General features: G+C 43.9%; 2 protein-coding genes across 5 annotated transcripts in view; one reads left to right on the top strand and one right to left on the bottom strand.

The window, feature by feature from the left end:
* gpm6bb (glycoprotein M6Bb) overlaps positions 1 to 17340 on the top strand; it is a 21751-nt gene extending 4411 nt beyond the window's left edge. The window contains exons 2-7 of one of the 2 annotated variants that reach the window (XM_057033590.1): positions 11937 to 12123; positions 12679 to 12835; positions 12968 to 13136; positions 13352 to 13425; positions 13513 to 13578; positions 15519 to 17340. In XM_057033590.1, coding sequence (XP_056889570.1) covers positions 11937 to 12123; positions 12679 to 12835; positions 12968 to 13136; positions 13352 to 13425; positions 13513 to 13578; positions 15519 to 15668 — 803 coding nt within the window. In that variant the 3' untranslated portion in view covers positions 15669 to 17340. Of the gene's footprint in view, positions 1 to 11936; positions 12124 to 12678; positions 12836 to 12967; positions 13137 to 13351; positions 13426 to 13512; positions 13579 to 13967; positions 15153 to 15518 lie in introns of those variants that run through there. The other variant, XM_057033598.1, reaches the window with a different exon arrangement.
* ofd1 (OFD1 centriole and centriolar satellite protein) lies at positions 16713 to 24122 on the bottom strand. 3 transcript variants are annotated; one of them, XM_057033571.1, is made up of 23 exons: positions 23954 to 24122; positions 23422 to 23518; positions 23121 to 23324; positions 22968 to 23033; positions 22856 to 22880; positions 22652 to 22759; positions 22416 to 22552; positions 22144 to 22317; positions 21948 to 22054; positions 21748 to 21867; positions 21428 to 21501; positions 21253 to 21344; positions 20930 to 21119; positions 20634 to 20764; positions 20366 to 20477; positions 19512 to 20195; positions 19291 to 19365; positions 18433 to 18561; positions 18102 to 18265; positions 17863 to 18027; positions 17727 to 17791; positions 17581 to 17636; positions 16713 to 17504 (listed from the first exon to the last, which is right to left on the bottom strand). In XM_057033571.1, the coding sequence occupies exons 2-22, from the start codon at positions 23503 to 23505 to the stop codon at positions 17585 to 17587; spliced, it is 2958 nt and encodes a 985-aa protein (XP_056889551.1). In that variant the 5' UTR covers positions 23506 to 23518; positions 23954 to 24122; the 3' UTR covers positions 16713 to 17504; positions 17581 to 17584. The 3 variants fall into 3 exon arrangements, with proteins under 3 accessions (XP_056889551.1, XP_056889542.1, XP_056889557.1); XM_057033562.1 differs by having other exon boundaries at positions 22652 to 22880; XM_057033577.1 differs by lacking the exons at positions 16713 to 17504; positions 17581 to 17636; positions 17727 to 17791; positions 17863 to 18027; positions 18102 to 18265 and adding an exon at positions 19184 to 19217 and having other exon boundaries at positions 22652 to 22880.

Genomic DNA, 24122 nt, shown 5'->3' with positions numbered 1-24122 from the left:
GCTAAAGTAAATAGGTGAAATTAGATGAATTAGCCGGGCCTCCAGCTAATTTTCCTGTAAGATCATGTGCACGGAGCAAGAGCAGAACACATCGGGCGCTTCTGAAGTGTGGGAGCCTGAAGGATCGAGCCGCTGGCTGAGTGCCCACCGAGTGTATTCAGCCCTCCACAGATAAGCCTTTGTCCTCGGTGCTTTTACGCAGCTGCTAAACAGCCATAAGACAAAAAGCATCGGGGGGACCCCAGCACCCCGATGAGAAATGTTCAGCATATGAAGAGCCCTGCCAGACAGCCTGGGAGCTTTTGGACCCGGCCAAATGCTACGCTTGGGATGAATTAAGCAGGAATTTCAATGGAGACACATGTTATGACTTTCTTTATGCCTCCGTCTTCTGGATTATGTGTAAAATCCTGTTTGAGATGCAGCGACATCTCTGCCTCTCCCAGCACGCCGTGTTGTTTTTCTAAGACGTGGCGTGGAATGCATACGACTCCCCCGCGCTCACGTTGTGGTGATGCTACATGTGACACATTCTCACTGCCAGGGACAACTTTGTTACCTTAAGAAGAAAAAAACCTTTCCAAGGGAGAGATTTCCTTGTCTGCCTTTTATCCTGGTCAGGAAGGGAAACTTCTGCCAAGCAGATGAGAATCAGCCGTGGTTGAGCTTCGGTGAGGCGACAGCTGCAGGAAACCCAATAGTAGAGTGTTTTTGAGGCCGTTTGCTTTGCAGAGCTGCTTTTTGAACAGATCTAATGTGACACAACCTTTTAAACGGTGCGGTGACTTCATCATTCACACGTTGCCTGATAATTTATGGCTTTTTTGTGTGACTCCATTTAAATGATCTTTGGGGGGAAGGAGCAAAATAGAAGCCACGGCAGAGAGGAAATCCCTGATTTTTATGTCTGAAAAATGGCTTGACCCTGTAGCCGCATGCGCATTAGCGCAGGGATCAGTTACTGCCGTTAATATCGCAGCAGCGCCATTGAGGGAGCTCATAAGTCATCTTAGCTTTTGGCCTCGCCTCCATGGGAATACGCCATTGTAACAATAGAGCAGCCACAGCTGAAAAGGGTATTTTTTGTCTCTTTCAGATGTTGGATTACCCCCTGATGGCTGGTTTTATGATTTATCGTCATTATTGGGGAAGGCCTTTGTGGTAAATCAATTGTCAACAACCAGGCTCTTCGAGTACTAATCAAATAGTTATAACTAATGTGTTATTACAAATGTAGCATAGTTAGAAACCCTTGAAGTGGTGGCACATAATCTTAATCTGCCATCACCCTAACCACTATATGCCTCAAATTTAACACCAGCATGTTGTGCAGATTTTGCTACACAATAGAATTACAGCCTTCGTGCCCCCTTAATAATTGCAGTTGGGAAAATGTCCCCACTTTTATTGTGTAATCAGAGAGGTGTTCCTGTGTGCTGTGAGTATTTCCATCTATGGAGACATCCTCATCACTTGATTGATGGAGCATCCTCAGATTACATTCCAGAGTATAAATGTTTAGACAGTGCTAATAACGTAGCGACTGCTTCGCTTCCCGTGGTCCTGCTGAACGAAACCACTTTGCTCCAGTACGTTCTGTGCAATGGACCACATGTTGACGCCATAGGTGGTGCTGGAGATCAGTGCTAGGAGCAGAAATGGATTGACCCACTCTCGTAGAGGTCACCCGAGGCCACTGTATTTACCGTCCAATAGCGAGATTAGCTTCCATCTTTCTGGTGGGATGAGCAGTTTTACAACACTTATTGTGAAGCACTTAGCCCTGCTTCCATCAAGGATCTGAGGACAAACAGACGGGGGGGCAGAGTGTCAGGTTCAGGTTACGGGCTGGCTCGGTGCCCCTCCAGGATCCAGCTGCAGGACGCGGAGCTTTGACTCTCAAGAGGGTGAGTGGTGTGGGACAATGGCATTAAATCAATCTCGGTGTCATCTGCACCATGAATCCTGAAACGTGGGGTCTGTTGGGCCGACGTAAGGAGGAGGTTGGCTGTTCCCTTTAAAAGAAGCTGGGGGGGTGTTAAAAGGGGTGAAGTCTTGGGTCAGGGGTGAGAGGTTGGCAGAGTGAGGACAAAGAGACTGGCGGGAGCAAGACGGGGGGAGAAATCCTAGCAGCTGTGATAGATGCAGCAGAGGGTGGGGACTGTCCATGGGAAGCAACCCCGAGATTAGCTCAGTCCTGTCTGATGTCTCTTTGCACTTCATTGTGGCTCTATTGTGTCTGTGTGTGTGTGTGTGTGTGTGTGTGTGTGTGTGTGTGTGTGTGTGTGTGAGTGTGTATACCCTCCGTCTTCGTTTTTCCCATTCCAGCCAAACTGAAGTTTGAAAACTTGTTGTTCCAGACCCTCATCTGTTAAAAAGACAATGTCCACACTTCCTGAAATGAAGCACTACATTATCTTCAAAATCCATTTAATTTTAATTGTCTTCCAAGTTCAAATGTGAGTTCCCAGACTTTATGGCCTGATGCTACGAGTAATAATACAGTAATTCCGTTTGTACGTCTGCAGCTCCTCTGCGATTCTAAACGCCTGCTGTCTGATCACTCGAGGATCATTTAAATCAAGTCAGCACTGTTACAGCTAAATATAAAATTGCTTAGGCTGATAGGTATTGCATTTAAAAGGATTAGTGTTGGTGGAGAAAGGCCTTGTGGGATTGTACTCATAGATTAATGGTCAGGTGCTCAATGTCTAAATAATCGCAGGCTATTTGCTGTTAATCTGGCCAGACAAAGAGATGTGGTGTAAGAGGGAATATGAAATGATCCTGAGGAGATTTAGAGTGAATGAATCAACCACCATTGCTTCCTAGTTCGGCTTCTTACTGGCACAAAAACCAGTACAATGCAGTGGTAATTTTGGCCATTATGGCGCTATTTGGAGTATTCGACTTTTCATGTACGGTGAGTTTTTTTTCTAAAAGCATAATGACAATATAATATAGAGGGAATAGACAGGATACTTATAATTTCTAACTGGATAGTAGAAAAGTGTCAGACCACAATAACTACCCAGCTTCCTCCAGGCCCTTATCTTTACAATTCTAAACAGAATCCCCCAAAAAACCCAAGCAATTACTCAAAAATCTCTTTCACTCCTCCACATTTATGTTTCGGTTCTTGGCGCTGCCTTGCTCCTCCAGCTCCAGACTGGAATTATGAAATTCTTTAGGATAAGATGTTGTCTGATATGGTCGTGGTGCCAGTTTAAACGTTAGAATATAATGTGAATCATCTGCACAACCGCACTTTCCCTCTAACCACAGTGGAGATGCCAGACAATCGGGCTGGTGGAGACATTTCAGAGGTCAAACGCGCCTGCCTGAACGATTGTCTCCTTCTTTTTAAACTTAACACGATCAAAACACAAACATGTAATTGTGGTCGTGCTGAGTCAGACGCTGTGGCCATTGTTTGGCCAGACATTTGCAATTATGGTGCAGAAAAAAATGGAATCTGCAAAATGTACAGTGAAAGGTTGAGAGGGAGAACGTTTGAAAACGTGATTCGCAATCCGTGTGTAAGGTCATCGTTTCCGTCACCTCGTGTCTGGTCACTGCTCACGGCGGGCGGCCATTTTCAAGCAACAGGAGGATGAGGGAGATGTGACGAGTGTCTTCAGAATCTTAATGTAAAGTGAATGTTGTGACGTCTCCGTTCTGGTGGCGTCACATTACTGCGGCAGAAGTGTTTGAAACGGCACCGAGAGCAGGTTTCACCTACAATGAAACATCCCAGAAGATGTAAAATCCACAATGAGTCCAAGTATATAGGATTATCTGTTTTTTTTTAAAGCTATACTGTCTGTCCATAAAGGGGATTTTCACCAGTGATTGTGTTTTTACGCAGAGATGAAGGAAAGAACAGGGCTGATTATGAGAACTCTCAGTGTGGTTTCCCTGTCGCTGCCCACATGTTCGCCTCTAATGAACAACGAGCGATAGCATCATTCTTTCCAGTTTTCTTTCCTTTAGAATTAGTGAGAAGTGCTTCTCCTGCGTTGCTTAGTGAGTTTATTTACGTATCGGTTACATGAGTTGGATGCTGGATATGAGAGGCTTGTCTCAATGGGCTAAATGTTGGCACGAAGGAAATGTTGGGATATTCTGCATCTGTAGACAACTGGGTCAACAAAAACTGAATGGATTTGTATGATGCTTTTGTGGCGCAGTGCTTTTATCAACCGATCGATGAGGCTGGACTCAGCTTGCCAAACGTGCAGCGGCCGTATTGAGCAGACTGACCCGTGAACATGTCCTCCATTTGAATCCAGGCTGGAATAAAATGATGGTCATTTCCATCTTTGTAATCAGAGGCAGCTACCTCACCACACTCCTGCCGCTGATCTTCCAGGGAGCAGAAAGCCTATTTTCTCTCCAAGTGGTGCTTAGGCTAAGTCTCAGTCCTGCACCCCTGAGAACGCCTTCCTCAGTGTGAATCACACTGGGTGCAGGTCTTCACGGGCGACTGAACACTGAGGAGCATTCTGGGCCCCCGCTCTCACAGCGTGAAAGGTTGACCCACAATGAAAGCTCCTTTATTTGTATGAGCTTCATCATCATTCCGATTGTGTCCTTAAGTATGGGAATGTTGAGTGTCAACTTTAGCATGCAGCACTCAGGCTTTTCCTGCATTCTCTCGATTATTCCCACAGTCTGACAGTTTCCACACAACCACACACCTCTGTGGCTGTACACAACATCCCGAGGAGCCCTGTTCCCAGCAGCACTGGGCAAAGTGATTCAGCATAGGCGGCCTGAATGAGGAGCCTAAGTGCTAACCGCTATGAATCGCTGAAACACAGACATTAGAAAAATGCAAATAGTACATGAAATACAATTTCAGCAGAAAAAAATCTTTAGGAACATAATTTAAGGATCACTCATTTCAGTCATGGCTGATTTGTCTAGAAACTGTAGATTATCACTATTATTTGGGAATTATATGTTTCCATTTTCATTTTCAGAGCTTTTGCAAACATCAGGCATGTGTTATCTGTATATATATGCTTGGCCAGAAATCATATATTCCTATTGTAGCTATTTGCACCCCACCCTTAAAGAAGAGCTAAACTTGTTCCTCTGGTTTTGGCCAACTAAAGTCCAGCAAATAGTTCTAACAACAATGATGTAGTGCAAAATATTTAACAGATTTATAGACTGAAATCAATTAAACGCTTCATGCTTTACAGTCTTTTGGTTGGCCAGTTATAAACTATCTGAGTGAAGTGAAGCATTGCTGAAGCACACAAACAACCAGTTGGATAAATATTGCAAAACATTTTGCTAATGTCTCATCGATGCCTTTTGTCTCGCTATTTTTCTTATATCTAAAGTTCAAAACATTTTTCCAGGCATGCCCTGAGCTCCTGCTCAGGGTTAAACAGGTTTTGTCCATTGATACAGAGCTGTCACTGCTGTGTATGGGCTGGCTGGCTGCTTCACCGCTTAACAAGGAGTTCACCTCTGATGGTGTAAAAGCTTAGGGCTTAGTGCAGCATTTGTAGTTGTGGGATCCCTGCTAAGTTCACTTCCCTGACCCCTGAGGCTCCCCCTCCCTCTCTGAGGCCTGCTATCCGTGAGAAGACAGCACCCCGACTCCCCCCTCCTCTGAAAGGCCTATCTCTCATTAGCATACCCCTGGGGCTCCTCCACCGGCTGTTGCCAAACAAACACAGCCAAGATCTTCTCCAATGTCTCCTCTATTTTGTGTGTCATCCTCTCTCATCTCTCACTATCCATCTTCCTCCATTTTTGTGCTTTCTCACTGTGTTGGGCTCTCATTTGTCAGCTCTCTCTTGCTCCACTCTTGAAGTTTTTATGTTTAAGTATTCAGGGGTTTCTGGCGCTGCCATTAGAGTTCCCTCTGTTGTTTGCATCAGCCCAGAGGACATTCTGTCCCTCTGTGTAGGAAATGTAAAGCTGCTTTACTTTCCTGTGTCTTTTTTTATGTGAGGCAAAAGACGCCAGATGGAGGAGAAACAGCGGTCAGAGTTGGTTAATGTGAGCTGCAAGAGCAGAGGGCATATGGTGGAAATCACAAGATGAAGGGCGAACCCCCATGCACTTGCACACATGCTCATTTCCTGGACTAAAGTGACAGTGTCCCCTCACCCTCAGTAAAAGACTGACCCCCAGGCACTGATAAAATCCCTTGAAAAGTAAATTCACGGTGTAAAGTTTAACCCTTTAGCTCCAACCCTTCTTTGGAGCTATACTTTGCATAGTTTTGAGTATTATTCTCCTCATTGTAGTCGCCTTCCCAAGGCAGGGAAGAAACTGAGAACCAAGTGGGAACGGGGCACAGCGAGGAGAGAGGAAGAGTGAATTTGCTGAAAGGAAGCATTTTTGTTGGAGGGGAGACGAACAACTATGGAAACTTCATCAGAGGAAACTCAAGAACAGAGGCGGGACAAAAGAGCTACCAATGAGAGCTCACAAAGAGCCCGTTCTGCTGTATTTATTGGGGCTGCAACCTACTCCTGCCACTTTATTTGTCTGCACACAAGAGCCCGCAACAAGCAGCTCCCCAGGGACCGTGTTCACAGAAATCTCACGTGTTTGCCTGCAGGAAGCTACTGATGGTCCAGTTGTGGATGCTTCCATCTCCAGGTTTCATCTCTACCCTTATTCCGTGGTTTAAGTCCTTCTTTCCCCTCATGCTTTGTCTAATTGAAGTGTACAGGCTGCAGGACGTTTCAGCAGACTGGGCCCCAGCAGCGGGGGGGGGGGGGGGGGGGGGGGGGCATCGCCGCAGGTCGCCATTATAGCCGTGTCACATTTGAGGACGAAGAGCTGCTTGTAGAATCAACAGCTGATCAATCACAGCTCAGGGTGCATCATGAGGGGGGTCAGTGATGATTAATGAGGTGGAGTGAGAGCCAGCAGGGACACACAGATGAAACATGTAGACAGCGATGAGAAATCAGGAGAGAGAAAGCGTCATAGAAACGCAAGAGTTACTGATTTATAAAGTCAAGGCAGTCACCGGCACATGTTGTCTGTTTAGATCAGTCTGTACTGTAATTGTATTTTGAATTTTCAAATGTTCGATAAACACAGATAAAATCATATCCGCAAAAGTTGCTTTGCTTACTTGCATGAAAAGATGCATACCTGTTAAGCTTCTTATCAGTTTCAGAACCGATCTCTTAGACGATGTCAGCTATTTGCCAACATCTCTGCATTTTAGGAGGCATGTTTGAAAATGTTAGAACCTCGTGGGCCATCTTGCACAAGCCAGCAGATGCAAAGTTTGTGATAATTACCTTTAAATAGAGACTCTGGCATTATTTGGTCGGTTCACACACATCACCGCTCCTTTGTACACAAACCCTCAGTTATGAGCCATTACAGCCATCGATGCCTTTAATTGTAAGCTCGCTCACACACACACACACACACACACACACACACACACACACACACACACACACACACACAACACACACACACACATACACACATACACACACACACACACACACACACACACACACACACACACACGCAGAACAGAGTCCAGGTTTTCCATTGTGAGGAAGTTACCCCGGAAGGCTGGGCTCTCCCCCAGTCCCTCGAGGACGTCCATTACAGCTATTACAGCATTTTTAAGTATGGCCCTTTTCAGGGAGGAGAGTGTGGAAAATGAGACTGCTTCTCATAAACGGTGCTTTGGCACCGCGCTGAAGCAACAAACAGCAACACTTGCCATTAGCTGTAAATGGACACACGTGTTGCTAATGAGGCTGAATGGTGCAGTTGAAAGTGGATGTTGTTTTGACAAAGCTGGAAGACACTCGAGGAGTCGAGGATGAGATGGAGAACTTGGGATTTCATCACAAATGGTGCACAAGTGGGGTTTATTGTACGAGTGGAGCTTTTTCTGCCAATATTTATCATTTTCCTATCTAAATCTAATTTAATTCTCTGTGTGCACGTGTGATTGTTTCCAGCTGTTCGATGGCCTCCATTTGGTGTGTCTCTCTACAATCAGCAGGAACTGCAGACATTCTCCTCCACCAGCTGTTTGTGGGTTTCAGCGTTGCTGTGTTGACGTATGTTGTATACTGTTGAAGGACTGCGGGTCAGAAGGGTCGGGAGTGATAAAGCAAAGGCAGCTGGAGGAGTCGGCACGAGGAGCCCGAGCTCCTTCAGTGATGTATGGCTGGATTAACCTGTTTGGAGCCAACCTTCCCGTTGACTCCCAAAGCTGCCATGAACATCAGACATATATTACATGTCAATGAATCATGGCTCGATTGAGGCTTTTTTTCAAATGCTTTTTTATTGAAAATGACAAAAGTGAGTAACAGGGTACTGATAAAAGGACAGATTTGGGGTGTTAAAGGTGCTGGTGATTCATTTATCACAATCAAATCGCTGTAAAGAACTATTTTGACGATTCTCACCTCATTGTGAAGTTCACTTCAGTGTTGACGAGGTCGTGTAAAATTCACTTGGATGGCTCCTGTTTTCCCTGCTCTCACTCGTTGGGACTCTCTGACTGTGGCTCTGCACGAGTCCTGTTGCTCTTCGGGATCCGTCTCGTTCACACATTCAGTGATGTGAGCCGCTCTGACAAACAGGATCCTCCTGAGAGGCGGCCGCTTTGTGGCTGAACTATGCTGGAGGGACACAGGATGGAGCTCAGTGGTGGGCGCGTTCTGGGCCTACAGCCTGCCAGCCGGAAGAGTTGGACTGCGGTTCACTGCCATTCTAAATGGCCCCTGAGAGTCCAGTGTGATGGACATTTTAGAGCCGCAGCACACACTGGCTCTTTGTGTTGGGGATCTTGGGACTTTCTCGCTCACACAATGTCACACACACCAACATACACACACTTTTGGCGACACAAATGTCTCTTTTTCTTCTCTCCGAGTTATATCATTGTGGCTGACCAGGCCTCCACTGTAGCCCTGATATTGTCATCACCGGCCCTCCATAACTCGTGTGTGTTGCTCTCACTGTGTTTTTAAAACTGTGTCTTGCTGCAGCGAGACGGAGCGGGCTGATGTGGCCGGACGTTGAACCAGGAGTATTAGTCAGAGAGCATGTGAATGTCATCAGGAGGGAGAAGGCAACAACGTGATTTTCATTTATACACTCATATACAATCAGCTTTCTTACAGCAATAGGATCCAGTTGTTGTAATAAAGCTGTTATTTAAGAGTCTTCAGCGCTTATTCACAGCAAAAGAGGACGGACAGAGATAAAACATGCGCTGCAATAACCTGTCACCAGCGTCTGGAGGACAAGCTACTGTCAGAAATGACCAAATTACAGATTATTTTTCAATATAAACAGAATATTCAACAATGTCTTCTCATGTTTGCATTCTGTCACAAGCATCAGGTTTTATGATGAGATTATACACAAAATATCTGCCCTTAAACTCAACTCCCACCTCTCTTTTAAGTGGAAGTGATTTTGCTTCGACCAGCTTTGATTCGATTTCTGTTTCCTGTGATGTGGAACACCAGGACTAAAGCCGCGACAGAGCCTCTTTGTTGACCGAGTCAGCTTCCTGAGGCGGTTAATGGAGTGCCAGTATTTCTTCAGTCTGTCAGACTTACACGCTGACCTGTCAACATGTCACGTCCAGCTGTAAAAACACCACCTTGGATTTATTCGGTTATAGAGGACATGACACGTCTCTATTAAGAGGGCCAAAACATCGATGCTTCAAAAGTAAAGCGCTCTGTTGGAGCAGACACTAATCATCCCCATAGCTTATCGATCAGGTTGATGGCTTTTAACCATGTTTCCTAAGTGCAGAAGCCAAATCTGTGTCAGGCTCCGGGGCAAGATCCACCGTCAATGCAGGCCTTTTAAACAGTGTTATGACAGTTTTGCATCCAGCAAAATTCATGACAAACCGGGTCAGACCATTATGTCATGGCTCTGAGCACCGAGCTGATCCATTTTAAAAGCAGCCGAATGATGTTGAACAAAGCAGTCGTCGCTAATATGAGAGACTTTGTAACGGAGAGCGTGTTTCTCGCCTACTTCGGGGAATTCGACTGCTTTTGTTGAATAGCCGACAATGACAGCCGCCACACGGGCAGCTCTTCATTTAGATGGAATGTATTTACTTTGCAGTTGCGCTCAATATCCTGCGGAGCTCTGACTCCCAGCTGCTCGCTCATCCTCCCTGACATGTTCATCAGGGAGAGACGTGGCCTGCAGTAAAAGTTAGCCACTCAGCTGTGGGTACACTCATTCAGTTGTGGCTTACAGGCTGCCATGGCAACCCCTGTCCGCCCACCACGGGACAGAAATTTGTTTTGTCTCCCAGTGCTACACACACAGCTGGGACAAAGTGTGTGACTGCTAAAATATTGCTCCAGTATATCCACTTTCATTTGCTTTGTTGCATACAAACATGGACGGACTTTGAAGATTTTCCAGTCATAAAAGTGTGTTTCTGATGGACTACAGAAAAAAACAACAGTGGTACTTCAAACAGGCAAAACCGTGCCACATCGCTGCAGCATCCTAAAATACACAGTTTGTATCTCAGCTGAAGTAGACGTCGACAATAACATAACTGTTTGGGCCGAACTGTCTCTCTGAGACATTCCAGCAAATTTGGTGGCACCACAAAGCCAGAACGAGAGAGAACGATCCTAACAAACCACGAGTCAGTGCATTTGAGCTAGTGAGCTTTGATTTTCATATGTTGACTGGAGGATAACAACATTAAAGCGAATAAATGGAAATTTGCGAGGTCGTTATTGAACTCTTCGTGAATCTTCAATTCAGAGTGACCCAACAAACTAGACAGTCCTTCAATGTAATTCTGTTCAATTACACAAACAGTATCATGACTGCGTTCAAGTCTGTAGGTGATATTATATGCTTGAGTTCCTCCTATCATGTTAAATTACTTGTTGCAGCCATCAGCACACTGCAAAGTCTAAATATGGAAGGAGAAATATCCCAAACATACGTGGATGTGTGATAAATCCTCTTATCTTTCTGAACCAGATCAATGTCCAACTTTTCACCAATTTATGACAACTATGTTTCCCCAGGTCATACCAGATGATGCTGTGTATCCATTTATAAGATATAGAAGCTTTCTGCTAGCTTTAAAATGCCCTACACGTTTTGTTGTGAGCTATCTAGAATAATTTATGCAACAGTTACACAAATGTAAATTATAGCCATAATTTCAGAAGAGGAAAAAGGTTCGAGGAAGAAGTACAATTGATTTGGCAGACTCTAAAACTTCAGAGTGTAGGAAAGTGGGCGTTGGGATTTTGCAGATGCGATATGAATGGAAAATTCAAACATTATATACATTCCTGTCTGAGTCATGTGACATCGATTTGAGAATCATAAGATGAGAAGTATTGTAGCAGCTAATGATCAACTGAAAGGTCCTCTTTATATGTTTGATTGTGCCCTCTGGTGTCTTTAGCGCATCCAGCCAGTCACATTTGGATCTAATCGGAGGCATTTGATGGTACATATTCACAGACGAAGCTTTGTGCTGACATGGCTCCATTTCCCAGAGCACAAGAACACATCCCATGAGGCACATGCGTCTGGGTCACTTTGTTCCCTGGGTGTGAGCGCCCATTGATTTGTCATTATTGGCAGACTTCCCCTGACCCGCTGCACGTTCATCGGTGCCCTTTACTGCAGTGTTGAACCAACAGATGAAGCTCCAATTGTAGTGAAAACCAAAATGTTGAAGCAGGAAAAACTCACTGTTCAGAACTTGTGAACAGCGCTGAGGGTGGGTTACTTTTGTAGATCTCAGCGAAATGTGATTTTGGTAAAAATCTGACTGAGCAGTGCTCATTCAGCAACACTTGGGGGCTGAATTCCCTTCAGGGGTCATGACCCTGTACAGCTTTTACTGTAAATAGATTTACAAAGAAACATTTCTCCCTTTTTCCTCATTCTAGGTTGCTTTGAGTGCTGCATCAAATGTTTAGGGGGGGTGCCGTACGCATCGCTGGTGGCTACAATCCTCTGCTTCTCTGGCGTCGCCCTGTTCTGCGGGTGCGGCCATGTGGCTCTGACCGGCACAGTCACCATTCTGGAATCCCACTTCTCCAGAGTCACCAGTGACCACGCCATGCTGACTGACGTGTAAGTGTTGTTTTCTTGGCGGTGATCCACAGAGATCACATATTATGTTATGTGTACAACAGCGCCATGACATCACCACTAGAATGAAGAAAAATAAAGGGAGGTGGACACTTATAATAACATGATGCTGGCTATTTTTAGCACATGCTGTCTCCCCAGTTTGCTTCATCCTTGAGATCATTCCTAATATGGACCTCTTTTTTAATCGTGCCTCCATTAGTCTAGACAATAAAAGAGGAATGACAGAGACACATGTGTTTCACGTTACCATGGAGATGGAGTGCACTGTTTAATCTGAGATGTCTCCAGAGGCAGTCTGTCTTTTAGCAGATGACTCCCAGAGACATGCATCACCTGCTCCCTCCACATTTGGGCTTAGCCTCTCTGTGCATCTAAATCTTAAAGTTAAACCAATTTCTCCAGCGGTTACGTGGCAGTAAACACCCCAGCATGGCGTTGCTCTCTCCGCCCAGCATGTGTGTGACGGGTCGGGAACCCACAAACACGTTGACCGCAGATTTGACGGCTGGAGCTGATGTCGCCGCTCTTTAACAGGATTCAGCTGATGCAGTACGTCATCTACGGCATTGCTTCCTTTTTCTTCCTGTACGGGATCATCCTCCTGGCTGAGGGCTTTTATACCACCAGCGCCGTCAAAGAGCTGCACAGCGAATTCAAGACGACCATCTGCGGGCGCTGCATCAGTGGAATGGTATGTTGACACAACCGGATCCTCATGCGTGGGACGCTTTAAACCTTTCGTGTCACGTGACTGAAGCGGCAGATTCTCATTAAAGCGCAGGTTTAATGGTTCTCTGATGCTGCCTTTGTGTCCTCCCGCCAGTTTGTGTTCCTCACGTACATCCTGGGAGTGGCCTGGCTCGGGGTTTTCGGCTTCTCCGCTGTGCCCGTTTTCCTCTTCTACAACATGTGGTCCACCTGTGCAACCATGAGGTCCCCCATGGCCAACATGACCAACATCGACTCCATCTGCGTTGATGTTCGTCAGTATGGTAGGAGGGAAAAAAAGGCTGTTTCGGCTGGTTTTATCATCATTCTACGTGTTTGCTTTTAAATCTGGGAGCCGTTTGTTTAGAAATGACACAGTATGTAGTTATACTGTACCTACGTGTTACTCTTATGGCTTCTTAAAATATTTTCAGAAGGAAAGTGTGATGCAGTTGTAGGAGGAAATGTGAACATGTTCAACACATTTTCCCTGCTGCAGGAATCATCCCATGGAACGCCACGCCGGGCAAGGCCTGCGGCTCCACACTGAGCGACATCTGCAACACCAATGAGGTGAGGGCTCATCTCTGACTCCACGTAACTGTGATCACACGTGATGTCACCGTGTTTAACTGTGACCACTGCTGCTCATGGTTTCAGTTCTACCTGTCCTATCACCTGTACATCGTAGCGTGTGCCGGAGCCGGAGCCACCGTGATCGCGCTGGTAAGATCCCCTCCACTCTGTCCGTCCTCTCCCCTTCAGCCCGTCTCTGCCGGGTCTGTACCGACAGACCGCGTCAGCTGCTCCTCTCTTCATTCCCATGGGGTTTATGAATATTATTGGCTGTTCCTCAGCTCCATTCGCTGTCCCATCTGCATAGCTGCACACGGCCGTTTATGACATTTCAGATGGTAGCTTGCTTTGATGCACAATTTCTTTAATAAAGAAAACAAGACATGTGACTTTTAAAACTCACCAGGTGTGTGTTGTTAAATTAACCTTCATTTTTGTGTTCAGAAACGATTCGTGGCTTCATTAACTTGTCACATTAGCTGTGATGAAGTGGTCACCAGCATGTTCTCTTACAGACTTCTCTTGTTCTCTTCCACCAGCTGATCTACATGATGGCTACCACTTATAACTTCGCTGTTTTGAAGTTTAAGAGTCGGGAAGACTGCTGCACTAAGTTTTAAGCCCTTTATCAAAGGACGGCACAGCAGTCGAGGCTGTGTCGAGTAGACAGGTGCCACTGACAACAATTCAACTAAAAAAAACCCCAAACAAACAAAAAAAAAAGAACCTAGAAACATCAACATCTCTCGATTAGTGTAAATAGCTGATTGTTCGCTGTCTCAGATCCGGGGTAGCTTTTGTCCGAGGATCGGTCGGCTCAGATGGGTTTGGCTTGTCGCATTCATGGGTCTGTTCTGCTTTCTTCCCTGTTCTCCTCTAGTCACCATCAGACTGATAGAATTGCACACCGCTAGTTATTCACGGTGTTATTTATATTCAGAATGTGTGTGGAGCCAATCTTGACAGCACAAACACACAGTAGAACACCGACTGCACGAGTAATCCAAATATTAAGATAAACAACAGTATTTAACCTTCACCTCACCTTGTATGAAAGGATGTAGCCTGTGGAGACTTTCAGGACGGAGCTCTGAAACGAGTTTCCTATTTTCAGATCTTCTGTAATTGATGGCCGGGCCTCAGTTTTCTTTCCTTTTGCCTTAAAGCGTCATTAATGACCCACACCATAGTGTTACGCAGGAAATATCGAGTGTTACTTCTTTTTGTCACACATTAGATTCTTAAGTGAAGACAAACATCGACCGTCTGAAGAGCTGACAAGTATTGTGATAAGTTATGTGTATTGTAGATTTACAAAGTAACTGCCAGCACATGGCACAGCACCAGTCTTGCCCTTCACTTTCATTTTGTGTTTCATATATATATTTTTTCATATATATATATATATATATATACATATATATATAATTTCCACTTGTTTAGCTAAAGTCGGTGTTTTTTAAATAAGGGCTGATTTAGCCTCAGATACAGTGAGACGCTGATGTTTTGTTTCATAAATTTGACTTGATTCTTTCTCGAAGTGCCATTAAAGACCAGTTTGTTTTTATCTTAACCCTCGACCTGCATGCTTACATAATTTTTTTTTCATCTGTTTATAGTTACTTATACTTATCGCGCATCTTTATTATCTAATTTGCTCCTAAGGTTTTCAAGACTGTAGCTATTACTTTCTATACAAAATAAACCAACTTTGTTTACAAAAATACCCCTACTGGTCTATTTTCTTGCAGCGGTGTGGTACAGACGTGCATGTGGTCGCGCTCAGATTCACAGAACCTCACGCTTGGCACTAACCTCCAGCCTCCACAGCTGCTTAATCTAACACTCGCCCTCTTTCTCATTCAGCTGAAGGTGTATTTTCATTAATTCTGTGGATAACAAGATGCCGTAGTGACATAACTTTAGAATTCCAGGTGTTTCCTGTGACCTTTTGTCAGTTTGTTGTGTTAAGTCTTAATATTAATCTTAACTGTACGTTCCTTGGATCTCTGATGTAGCTCTGACTCCTGTAGCTTGCTTTGCGTCTCTGACATGCTCACTGGCCATCCACCTCACCCTTTCTCTTCCAGATCCACTTCCTCATGATTCTCTCTGCAAACTGGGCCTACCTTAAGGACGCCAGTCAAATGCATGCCTACCAAGACATCAAAATGAAGGAAGAGCGGGAGCTACAGGACATCACGTCACGCTCAAAGGAATGTCTCAATTCCTACACATAAGGATACTCGCCTGCTCACATTTGAAGAAAATACACACATGTACACACCCACACATGCTGACATTGGTGGTGGTCGACCCCGGTGGCCCCCCTGGACCAGGACACTGCTCAGACAAAATAACCTGCCGATGCCGTGACGCTGTGCAGTACTAACAGGCTCCTAAACCACTAAACTTAACTATTTCATCAGGGCTGCTTCCTGCACTAACTGCTAATCCAGGCGCCATCCATGCTGTCCCTTCTTCATTTTCTAATTTTTGGAGGAAAATTCAGAGATTAATGCCGTGTTTGTATTTCTTCACAGCCAGTTTTTGCTGTTGAAGTTGACCTTGCACTATTCTTACACAAGATAGTTTGACTTTTTTTTTTTTTAACTGTTGCTCTGTCGGTGTTTTGTCATGGAGCTGTGGTAGATGGTTGCATCTCTGCTTTTGTTTGCTTTTCCCCCCTCAATAATAGGAAAACAACACTAAACACAACAGAAAAGGCCTTACTTTTCTTCTTAGGTCACCTGCAACCTCTCGATATCAGTTTAACGATGCTTGTGTACCAGATTTTAAATTTGAAGCTAAAATGAAATTAAACTGACAATGAAGGTCCAAGCATCAATTCAGAGCCACTGCAAGACTTTCAGTATATTAACATTACCTCAGATGTGCACTAGACTCTGCAGAACAATTAAAACAAGCTCCAACTTCTATTTCATATTAAGATATGGAGCTCTGTGTGTATTCTAATATACATAAAATCAGAGCACACACACAAGGAGGCTCTCTACTTCAGAGCTTCATTCATAAATATGAACCACTGCCAAAGGGATGCATTATAATCAATGTTTGAATGTCATCTCCCCCCCAGCCGGCCCCTTTCATTTATGCTCATATATGATTGTATAAGTGTCCCACACATCCTGCACCATGAGGAAAACCTGGGCTCTAAGAACCTATGGTGGGAAAATGTAAACAAATCATGACTTTTCCAGTTGTTTCTGAGAGGAAACTCACACTTTTCATTCATTTTCAAATAATTGCACCAGATGTGGATGTGTGATTGTGGTAACACTTTCATTTCTCTTAGCTGGGTGACAGGAAAGATGTTTCTTACATGATTATCATGGACACTGACAGCAGTAGGCAGTGTTTGCCTCTTTCTTTTTTAAATATGAATTAATCCATTTTCTGTAGATTAATTATAGCATTTTATTTTAGTTTGAGTCATTATTTTGTAGCTCTACTTTCTGTGTTTAATATGAATGAGCTTCCATGTGATTTACTGACACTTAAAGTTCAGCCATTTGTAAAATAGTCTGGCAATCGATATGATGAATTCAGCCAAAGTGTGAACCCTCTGCCCAGTGTTTTATATCTGTCAGACATCGGCGGCGCATTTAGCAACAAGCCGACAGTTCCCAAGAATTAGGACGAGACGTTTAGTTTGTGCTGACCAATCGTCAAGTTGAGTGAACCAAATGAAGAGAATAATACTGGCTGCCCAGCAATCACCAGGAGGACAACATCCTATCATCCTGTCTGACCGGAGCCCCCTTTATGGCATGACTCATCTGTACTGTTGAAGGTTGTCATAAAAATCAAAATCATAAAGACAGTATTTACTTTGTGTTTTTTAAAATCTGTTTAGTTGTGTAAGAACAATAAAAAAAAGAATAAAAAGAATGAACAGCGTGATGGATGACTGATTCCCATTGTGGGAAGGTTCCGAGTTGGCAGAGCAGATCTCCTCGTGTCAGTTTCCACCCACAAAAACAGGTAAGTCACTCTAAAAATGAGTGCACGAGACCCAGCTGATGTCAGGAAAAGGCTCCAGTCCCATCATGACCCTGCGTCCAATAAGCAATGAAACACAGGTTTATATATGCAGGTATCGAAGAAAAAGTACTGATTATGGTTACTTACCAGCTCACCAGAAATCCTCATCATCAATGGCGTCCTTGGGGGCATATACCTCAATGCTGAAGGCAAAAAAAAGAGATCAAAGCTACAATCTAGAAGATAAAGCAGTCGGTTCAGCCCCTCTGCTGGCCCAGAGCAGCAGACTGTACCTGTTGTCTTCCTTCGCAGACAGAGCCTTGTCCTCTTGATCTGAACATGTTTCAATAACGGGACTCTGAAAGGAAAAAGAAAATGGTTCATACTCTAAAAAAACCATAGAGTTAACCACAATTTTTCGACACCCACCTCTGTCTGCTGCTTTCGTGCCTCCAGGATTATTTTCATGTATTTGTCTAGTGGATTTTCAGTCTTTGGTCCCTCCTCATCGCTACAGTCCTCTTCCTCTCTACCTTTGCTAATTTCAGTTTCTTCAGCTTCTTTCTGTCCTGCTTCTTCCACTTCCTGCAAAAGCTGGTCAAACAAGAAAAGTGTCAACATTTATGCTGATGCGAAGTTCAGAATGAGCTAGAAAAGATAATCCACACCGTCTCCTCCTCCAGCCTTTTGAGTTCCTGACGCTCTCTTTCCCTGGCTTCCTCTTGTTCCTGTTGCCTTCGCTCTTGTTTCTCCTTCCGCTCTCTCAGCCATTTCTGCTCCTCAGCCTCTTCATCTGCTCCTCTAGTAGCTTCACCTGGTGTTTGAGCAGCTTCTGTAAGTCAGAGTAATGCTTATGAGTGGACTCAGTGGTGAATTTGTGGCAGTGATATCACAGGGATCACAGGGCTGTTTTGTTTAGGGTGATCTTTACAGCAGTATGACCATCCGTCATTGGCCATCTGAAACTTTGCATGAAAAGCATGGCGACTAAAGGCTCACCCGTCTGGCCCTCTAAGTCCAAGGGATCTTCTGGGGGGTCTGGTGAATGGGGGACAGTGGGGCGGACAGGGGCCTCCTCACTGAGAGAGACGGCAGTGTCCAGGAGAAGCTCTGGAATGTAGCTGGGCTCTGGAGAGACACACAAACAAAGAGATCTTTTATGTTTCACTATAATGCAACGAGCCTAGAGGACCAGCACAGAATACATAATCAGCTGCCCTTCATCTACACTATTGTCTGTTACCATTGAAAGGATACTTGTGAGGCCGCTCACAGCCTCATTAAAAACAGCCTTTCCAGGACACAAATCCCTCCACACCGGATATACTCCTATTTGTTTCTCAGACCTTTGGAAACAAACTGCGCAGACATGAATATAGGGCTGATCAATGTGTTTTCAACCTTTTCTTTTTTTAAAAAAAAACAACAACTTAGGAATTAATGGAAATTTTCTGTTATTTTTCAGGAAAAAAGTTTCCAATAAACATATTGTTAAAAAAATATATACAGATGAATAATCCAGTTAAGTGACCATTGAAGTAATCCTAATAGTACCCGTTGTATCATTAATCAGGTCTAATGAATACATGGGTAGGAAACCTGAAATAAATGAGGTTTTTGTTTTTTCAAATGTGTAGTACCAAATGAAAAGGCCAAAAAACAAGATGTTGTTAAAGTTTCATAGCGCAACAGCTCGAATTCTAACAGTAAAATATAAAACTTATCTATAAAAGTGAAAAATGTGTCTCACCAGAAGATCAAAAGTAACTTTCTACTGCACAGCCCTCTGGAGCATTAAAACCATCATAAATGAAGCTATGAAGATTAGGAGTGGACTGAGATGAGGAGAACCATTACCTGAGGACAAATCCTGATCAGGAAGAGAGCCCGGCAGCAACGGCTCTGGCCCCGCCACCGCAGGCACAACCACACCTGTTGGAAGAATTCCCACTTCAGAGCACATTTATGGAAAAAACAATGAATCTGCCTCAATGTTTCTAGAAAATCTGGAAGTGAGATCATATCATCTTTTTTGACTTTGCATGCAGGTTGAGAGCTGAGTCAGGTTTAAACAGTACCTTTAGAAAGCTCTTCCTGATCTACCCTGGGGCCAAAGTGCAACTTGGGGGACGACTGTCTGGGTGGTGAGCTGCTTCCTTCCTGAGGCTGTTGAACCGTTTGTTGCAGAGACTTGGGTACTCTGTGGGTGCTGTAATCATTAAAAACGGTGGTCTGGAGTTCATTTAGGTCTTCTGAGGTTACCCTTGGTTGGCCTGTTTGCACTGTGATCATGGTGTCATAAAGTGCTGAGGAGGAAATTGTTGCAGGCTGGAAAGACTCTGATACGCACGAGGACTTGGGTTTCTGGGAAAGACGAGTCTGGGAGATGTTTTTCTTGATGGTGTGATGCAGAGGATGAGCTGTGGAGGGATGAGGTCTAGTAGGGAATATCAGAGGGATGGTGGTGTGCACTGCCCTCTGCTGGTAGGCTCCATAGGCTTCCTCTAATGTTTCGGCCTCCTCCTGCAGCTCCTGGAGCCAAGGCTTTGCTTCAGCCACTGAGTCGATATCACAGTCCAGGAGGTCGCTCCCCCATACTTGGTTCGCTCGCATGGGTACACCTCCTTCAACATCAACAAAGCCAGCCCTGCCTCTCAGAAGGGTTCTGTCCACAGAGGGGGCAGAGAAAACCAGCTTGTCTGGACTCAGAAATGAATGATCAAGGGAGGGTTTGGAGCTCCGCAGCACTTCATTTTCAAGAGCTGCCATCATGCAAAAAACAACAAATAAAAAACATTTTATCATACGTAATCAGGATACACAGCCCAAGGTAAACTATGCAAATGAAGAACTTCCAATAGAGAATAAACACCACAAACAAGCCTGCAGTATCTGTTTTGTGTTAGTGTGTGAGAAACATGCATTCATGTGCCTTGTTGTGTTTGTGAAAGCTGCATTTTCAAGTCCTTCACGTGACTGGACAGCCACTGCAGCTTCTCCTGATCCGCCATCAGCTGGGTTTTGAACTGAGCCGACTGTTCCATCTGCAGGAGCAAAAACCAGCAGCCACCACATTGGTTATTGAAAACCAAGATTTACCAACACGTAACAATAAATCACAGAATATTCTAAAGGAGAGCTCATATAAACACCGTGACCAAATACTCTGCGTGAAGTAAAGGTTTGTGGCATTGACAGACCTCACGTTGCAGTTGCTCCTGCAGTGCCTGGTTCTGGCCCTCATATTCTTCCTTGTTCATCCGATGAGCATTCTGGATCCTCTGCAGCTCCATCTGCAGTGCCAGCTCTTCTTTGGATGGCCTGGTTAAATCTAAAAGAAGGGAACATTAGATTTTCTGTCTTCCACGCCAGTGGCAATACGGAGGAAAAAAAGCAAACGTTCAGCCAAACATTCGTTACAGAACAGTACTGAGAAGGGCAAGATCTCTAAATTGACACAAACGGTTATGAGACAATTATAACAGGCCGTGCTAACCTGCACGGAGAAGCCGCATTTGCTCCTGGGCCTCCAACAGCTGATTCTTTAGCAGCTGCACCTGCCCATTCAGCTCTCTTTTGTCTCTTTCCAAGTCGGAATAGTCACCCATCGTCCCTAGTCTCTCTTGTAACAGCCCCTTCTGCTGATTCAGGAGAGACACTTGCTGCTGTGCAGCATCTAACTCTTTCTGCAAGAGGAGAGGAGACAAATGAGCAACAGAAAATGAATCAAGAAGAGCATAAAGTAATTACCGGTACTCAATCTCTACAACGCACTGAAATGTTGGGTGAATTATTTAGCGAACTGGCTGTGTTGTTTACCTGCAGACGCTTTAACTCTGACGACATTCTGCAGTGCTCCTGTAGTTTGCTGTCAATCAAAGCGGACTCATTTTGGATGCGGGCCGTTTCCACTGAGAATATCGATGTAAATGTGATTAAATCATAGAAAACTGCATGCTGCAAAATAAGAAATAGAACTATCCTATATACTCACCTTTGATTTTAGTCTCATTCTCCGCTAATTTCTCTGTTCTTTTCATGAACTCCTCTTTTAACTGCATCTGATACCTAAGTTGATATTGATAATGGTCACAAAAGGGGCTAAATGTCAGTTCTACATGTGCTTTTCTAATAACCCTGAGCAGCATCTTATTCAGTGTTTCATAAGGATACACTAAAGTAAACTGAATGCAACAGAGAAGGATTATTGAATGAAAGTCATGAGAACTAACTGTAAAATTCTGTATTAATGGTGGTCAAAGCTGCAATTAAACTGAATCATTCAGCTTTAAACTGAGATTTTTGTTCCGTTACCTGGAAAGTTCAGTCTTTAGAGTTTCATCGTGAGTGGCCTCCATTGTCTTCACTGCCAGTTCCCTCCTCCTCAGCAGCTCTTCTGTGTTCTTGACTTTGTCCTCAAACATTTGACACGTCCTATCAAAGTAAGAACCAGTTATAATTTTAGTGAGTTAGAGGTCACAATAAGAATAGAAATATTAGGTGGAAGCTCTCACCTTTCAAAAGCCTCCATTCTGATCTTTAGCTCATTTTCTCTCTCTCGTGACCTGTCAATTTCTTTCAGGAGTGACTGTCTCTGCATATACATGTCTTTCTCTTCAATCTTAAAAAGGGGAAATGAACACTTTTAGAACTTGAAAACAACTCCTGTTGTGTCAAATACAACAGTGCCGAATAAAATGGAATTTGAACCTCTCGTTGCTTTTGTAACTGATCGATAGAATTTTTCTCCCGGTCCATCAACGCCTTTGCTTTCATCTCATAAGTCCTCTGCAGCTCCTGCTTTAGTCTGTCAAACTCTTTATGAAATGAAGCTTTCTCCTCCATGCGCACCTTGGCAAGCTCAGCATCTTTAAAATGCTGCATCTAAAATGAAAAGAACACATTTTACAGATGCATCTCCACAGATGAATTAGAAATCATTTGCCATAAAGCTTTACAGCTAATTCTGTTGTGGAAAATACCTTTTTGTTCATTTCTGCTTGTGCCTTTGCCTCAATGTCTTTTCGATATGCAGCCAGCTTTGATTCCATTGAAGACGAATGGTCCCCACTATAACTGAGGTTCTCATATTCCTTATCGATGCTCCTCAGCTTCTCAACTGTTGACACAAACAGGACATTATTAGAAGCAGACCATTCTAAGGCACAGGTGTGGAAGAGAGCATGTTAAAATGTAAAAATGTATCATTTGATTGTACCAAGAGACTCTCCATAACTTGCTGTGCAGCTCGTCTGAGTGTCAGCATCACGATACACGGTACAAGCGTGATGGCGTGTCAGGTGTTTCAGAAGGCCAGTCAAAAATCCTGTAAAATTGAGAGAACATGCCAAGCGCATGTCTTTGTCAGGAGAAATTCTATGCCAAACTAAAAAAAAACACATCAAAATAGTTTTATACATACCTTTACCATCTTTGATTGAACTCACCTGTGGATAAATAATATATTTAACAAATTCACCTTTAAACCTAATCTTGAGAATAACATTCTATAAAATAATAACTTATCTACCTACCAGAGATTGATAAAGGTCTGATTCAGGACTAATGTTGACAAGCTGAAGAAGGTCTTCTGTAGTAACCTGCAAAAATGAAAGAGACCAATCTCTGTACTGTGGTGTAGTACTCGTTGGACTAATGTAATATAAACAAACTTTTTAGATGCTCACCTTGCTGTTGCTTTGGCCACATTCAGGATAGAATATAGACAGGGTATACTCATACCCACAGATCCTGAGATGATCGGCCACTATGCTGTTGCAAGCAGAGATTAAAATGGGATCAGACCTCGCCGGAACTGCTTGGGGAATGGGTTCAGCTCCATTTAACACTGGGTACTTTAGCTCCTGAATGAGCTGGTTTCGCAGCTGAGTCTAAATCAAAATATCACAAAAAAATTAGAAAGATCACTTTTCAGCACACAGGTCACTGTAGTGGAAGACAACCAATAGTGTTGGGAATATTACTTACTTTGAGTTTGTCGAGGACCCCTTTATTCTTAAATGTGTTAAAGAGTCTCATTCGCAGTTCATCCTTGGACAAAGTGTCCTCCATGGCTGGTGGTAACCTGGAAGAACCACCAAGCAATACTGTAAAAACACGTCACTGCAATTCCAGCGATATGTTTAACACATCTGCACTGTCAAGATTATTGTCTTTGATATAATAACGTTGTTTTATCACTTTAGCCGACCTTAACCTGAATGGGTAAAAGAAGAGAGGGGGAAAGACCCTCCATTGTCCACAAATATGAAGGGAGCTAACAGTGACAGCAATAAATAAATAAAATTAAACTGGTTCTGCAAAGACACCGCTGAAATCGGGACCAATGAGGAACCACCTGTAGAAGAGGTCAAGCGTCAGCAGACGATGTTAACTTTGCTACCTTTACAATAATCGCTGCATCAAGTAATGCACCTCGTCGTTGACTATTCTTGTTTTGCATTCGCATCAATTGCTTTGATAAAACATTAGTTATTAATGACATTCACGTTAAACCCACCTAAATAACAGACCGCATCCAACTGCTAGATTAAAAACGATGTCAAATACACAACATGATATCAGACATATCCATTCTATCCATTGGAAATAGCAGCTTTAATTTATCTGCCGAACAGTGAAGCGTCTCTCTTAAGGAGGCGTTACTTTTTTAAAACCGTCAGAGGCGA

This window comes from Takifugu flavidus, chromosome 1, assembly GCF_003711565.1.
Source record: "Takifugu flavidus isolate HTHZ2018 chromosome 1, ASM371156v2, whole genome shotgun sequence".
Lineage (NCBI taxonomy): Eukaryota > Metazoa > Chordata > Actinopteri > Tetraodontiformes > Tetraodontidae > Takifugu > Takifugu flavidus.
Note: the sequence above shows the minus strand (reverse complement) of the source record. Positions and strands in the feature narration are given on the sequence as shown.

What these genes read in the sequence shown, in the direction of transcription:
- ofd1 (XM_057033562.1), bottom strand. Translation starts at nt 23,505, where the DNA reads ATGGAGGACACTTTGTCCAAGGATGAACTGCGAATGAGACTCTTTAAC. An exon ending in AAGTTATGGAGAGTCTCTTG is followed by an intron (nt 22,553 to 22,651) that starts GTACAATCAAAT and finishes TTGTGTCAACAG; the next exon opens with TTGAGAAGCTGAGGAGCATC. An exon ending in GGACTTAGAGGGCCAGACGG is followed by an intron (nt 18,266 to 18,432) that starts GTGAGCCTTTAG and finishes TCTGACTTACAG; the next exon opens with AAGCTGCTCAAACACCAGGT.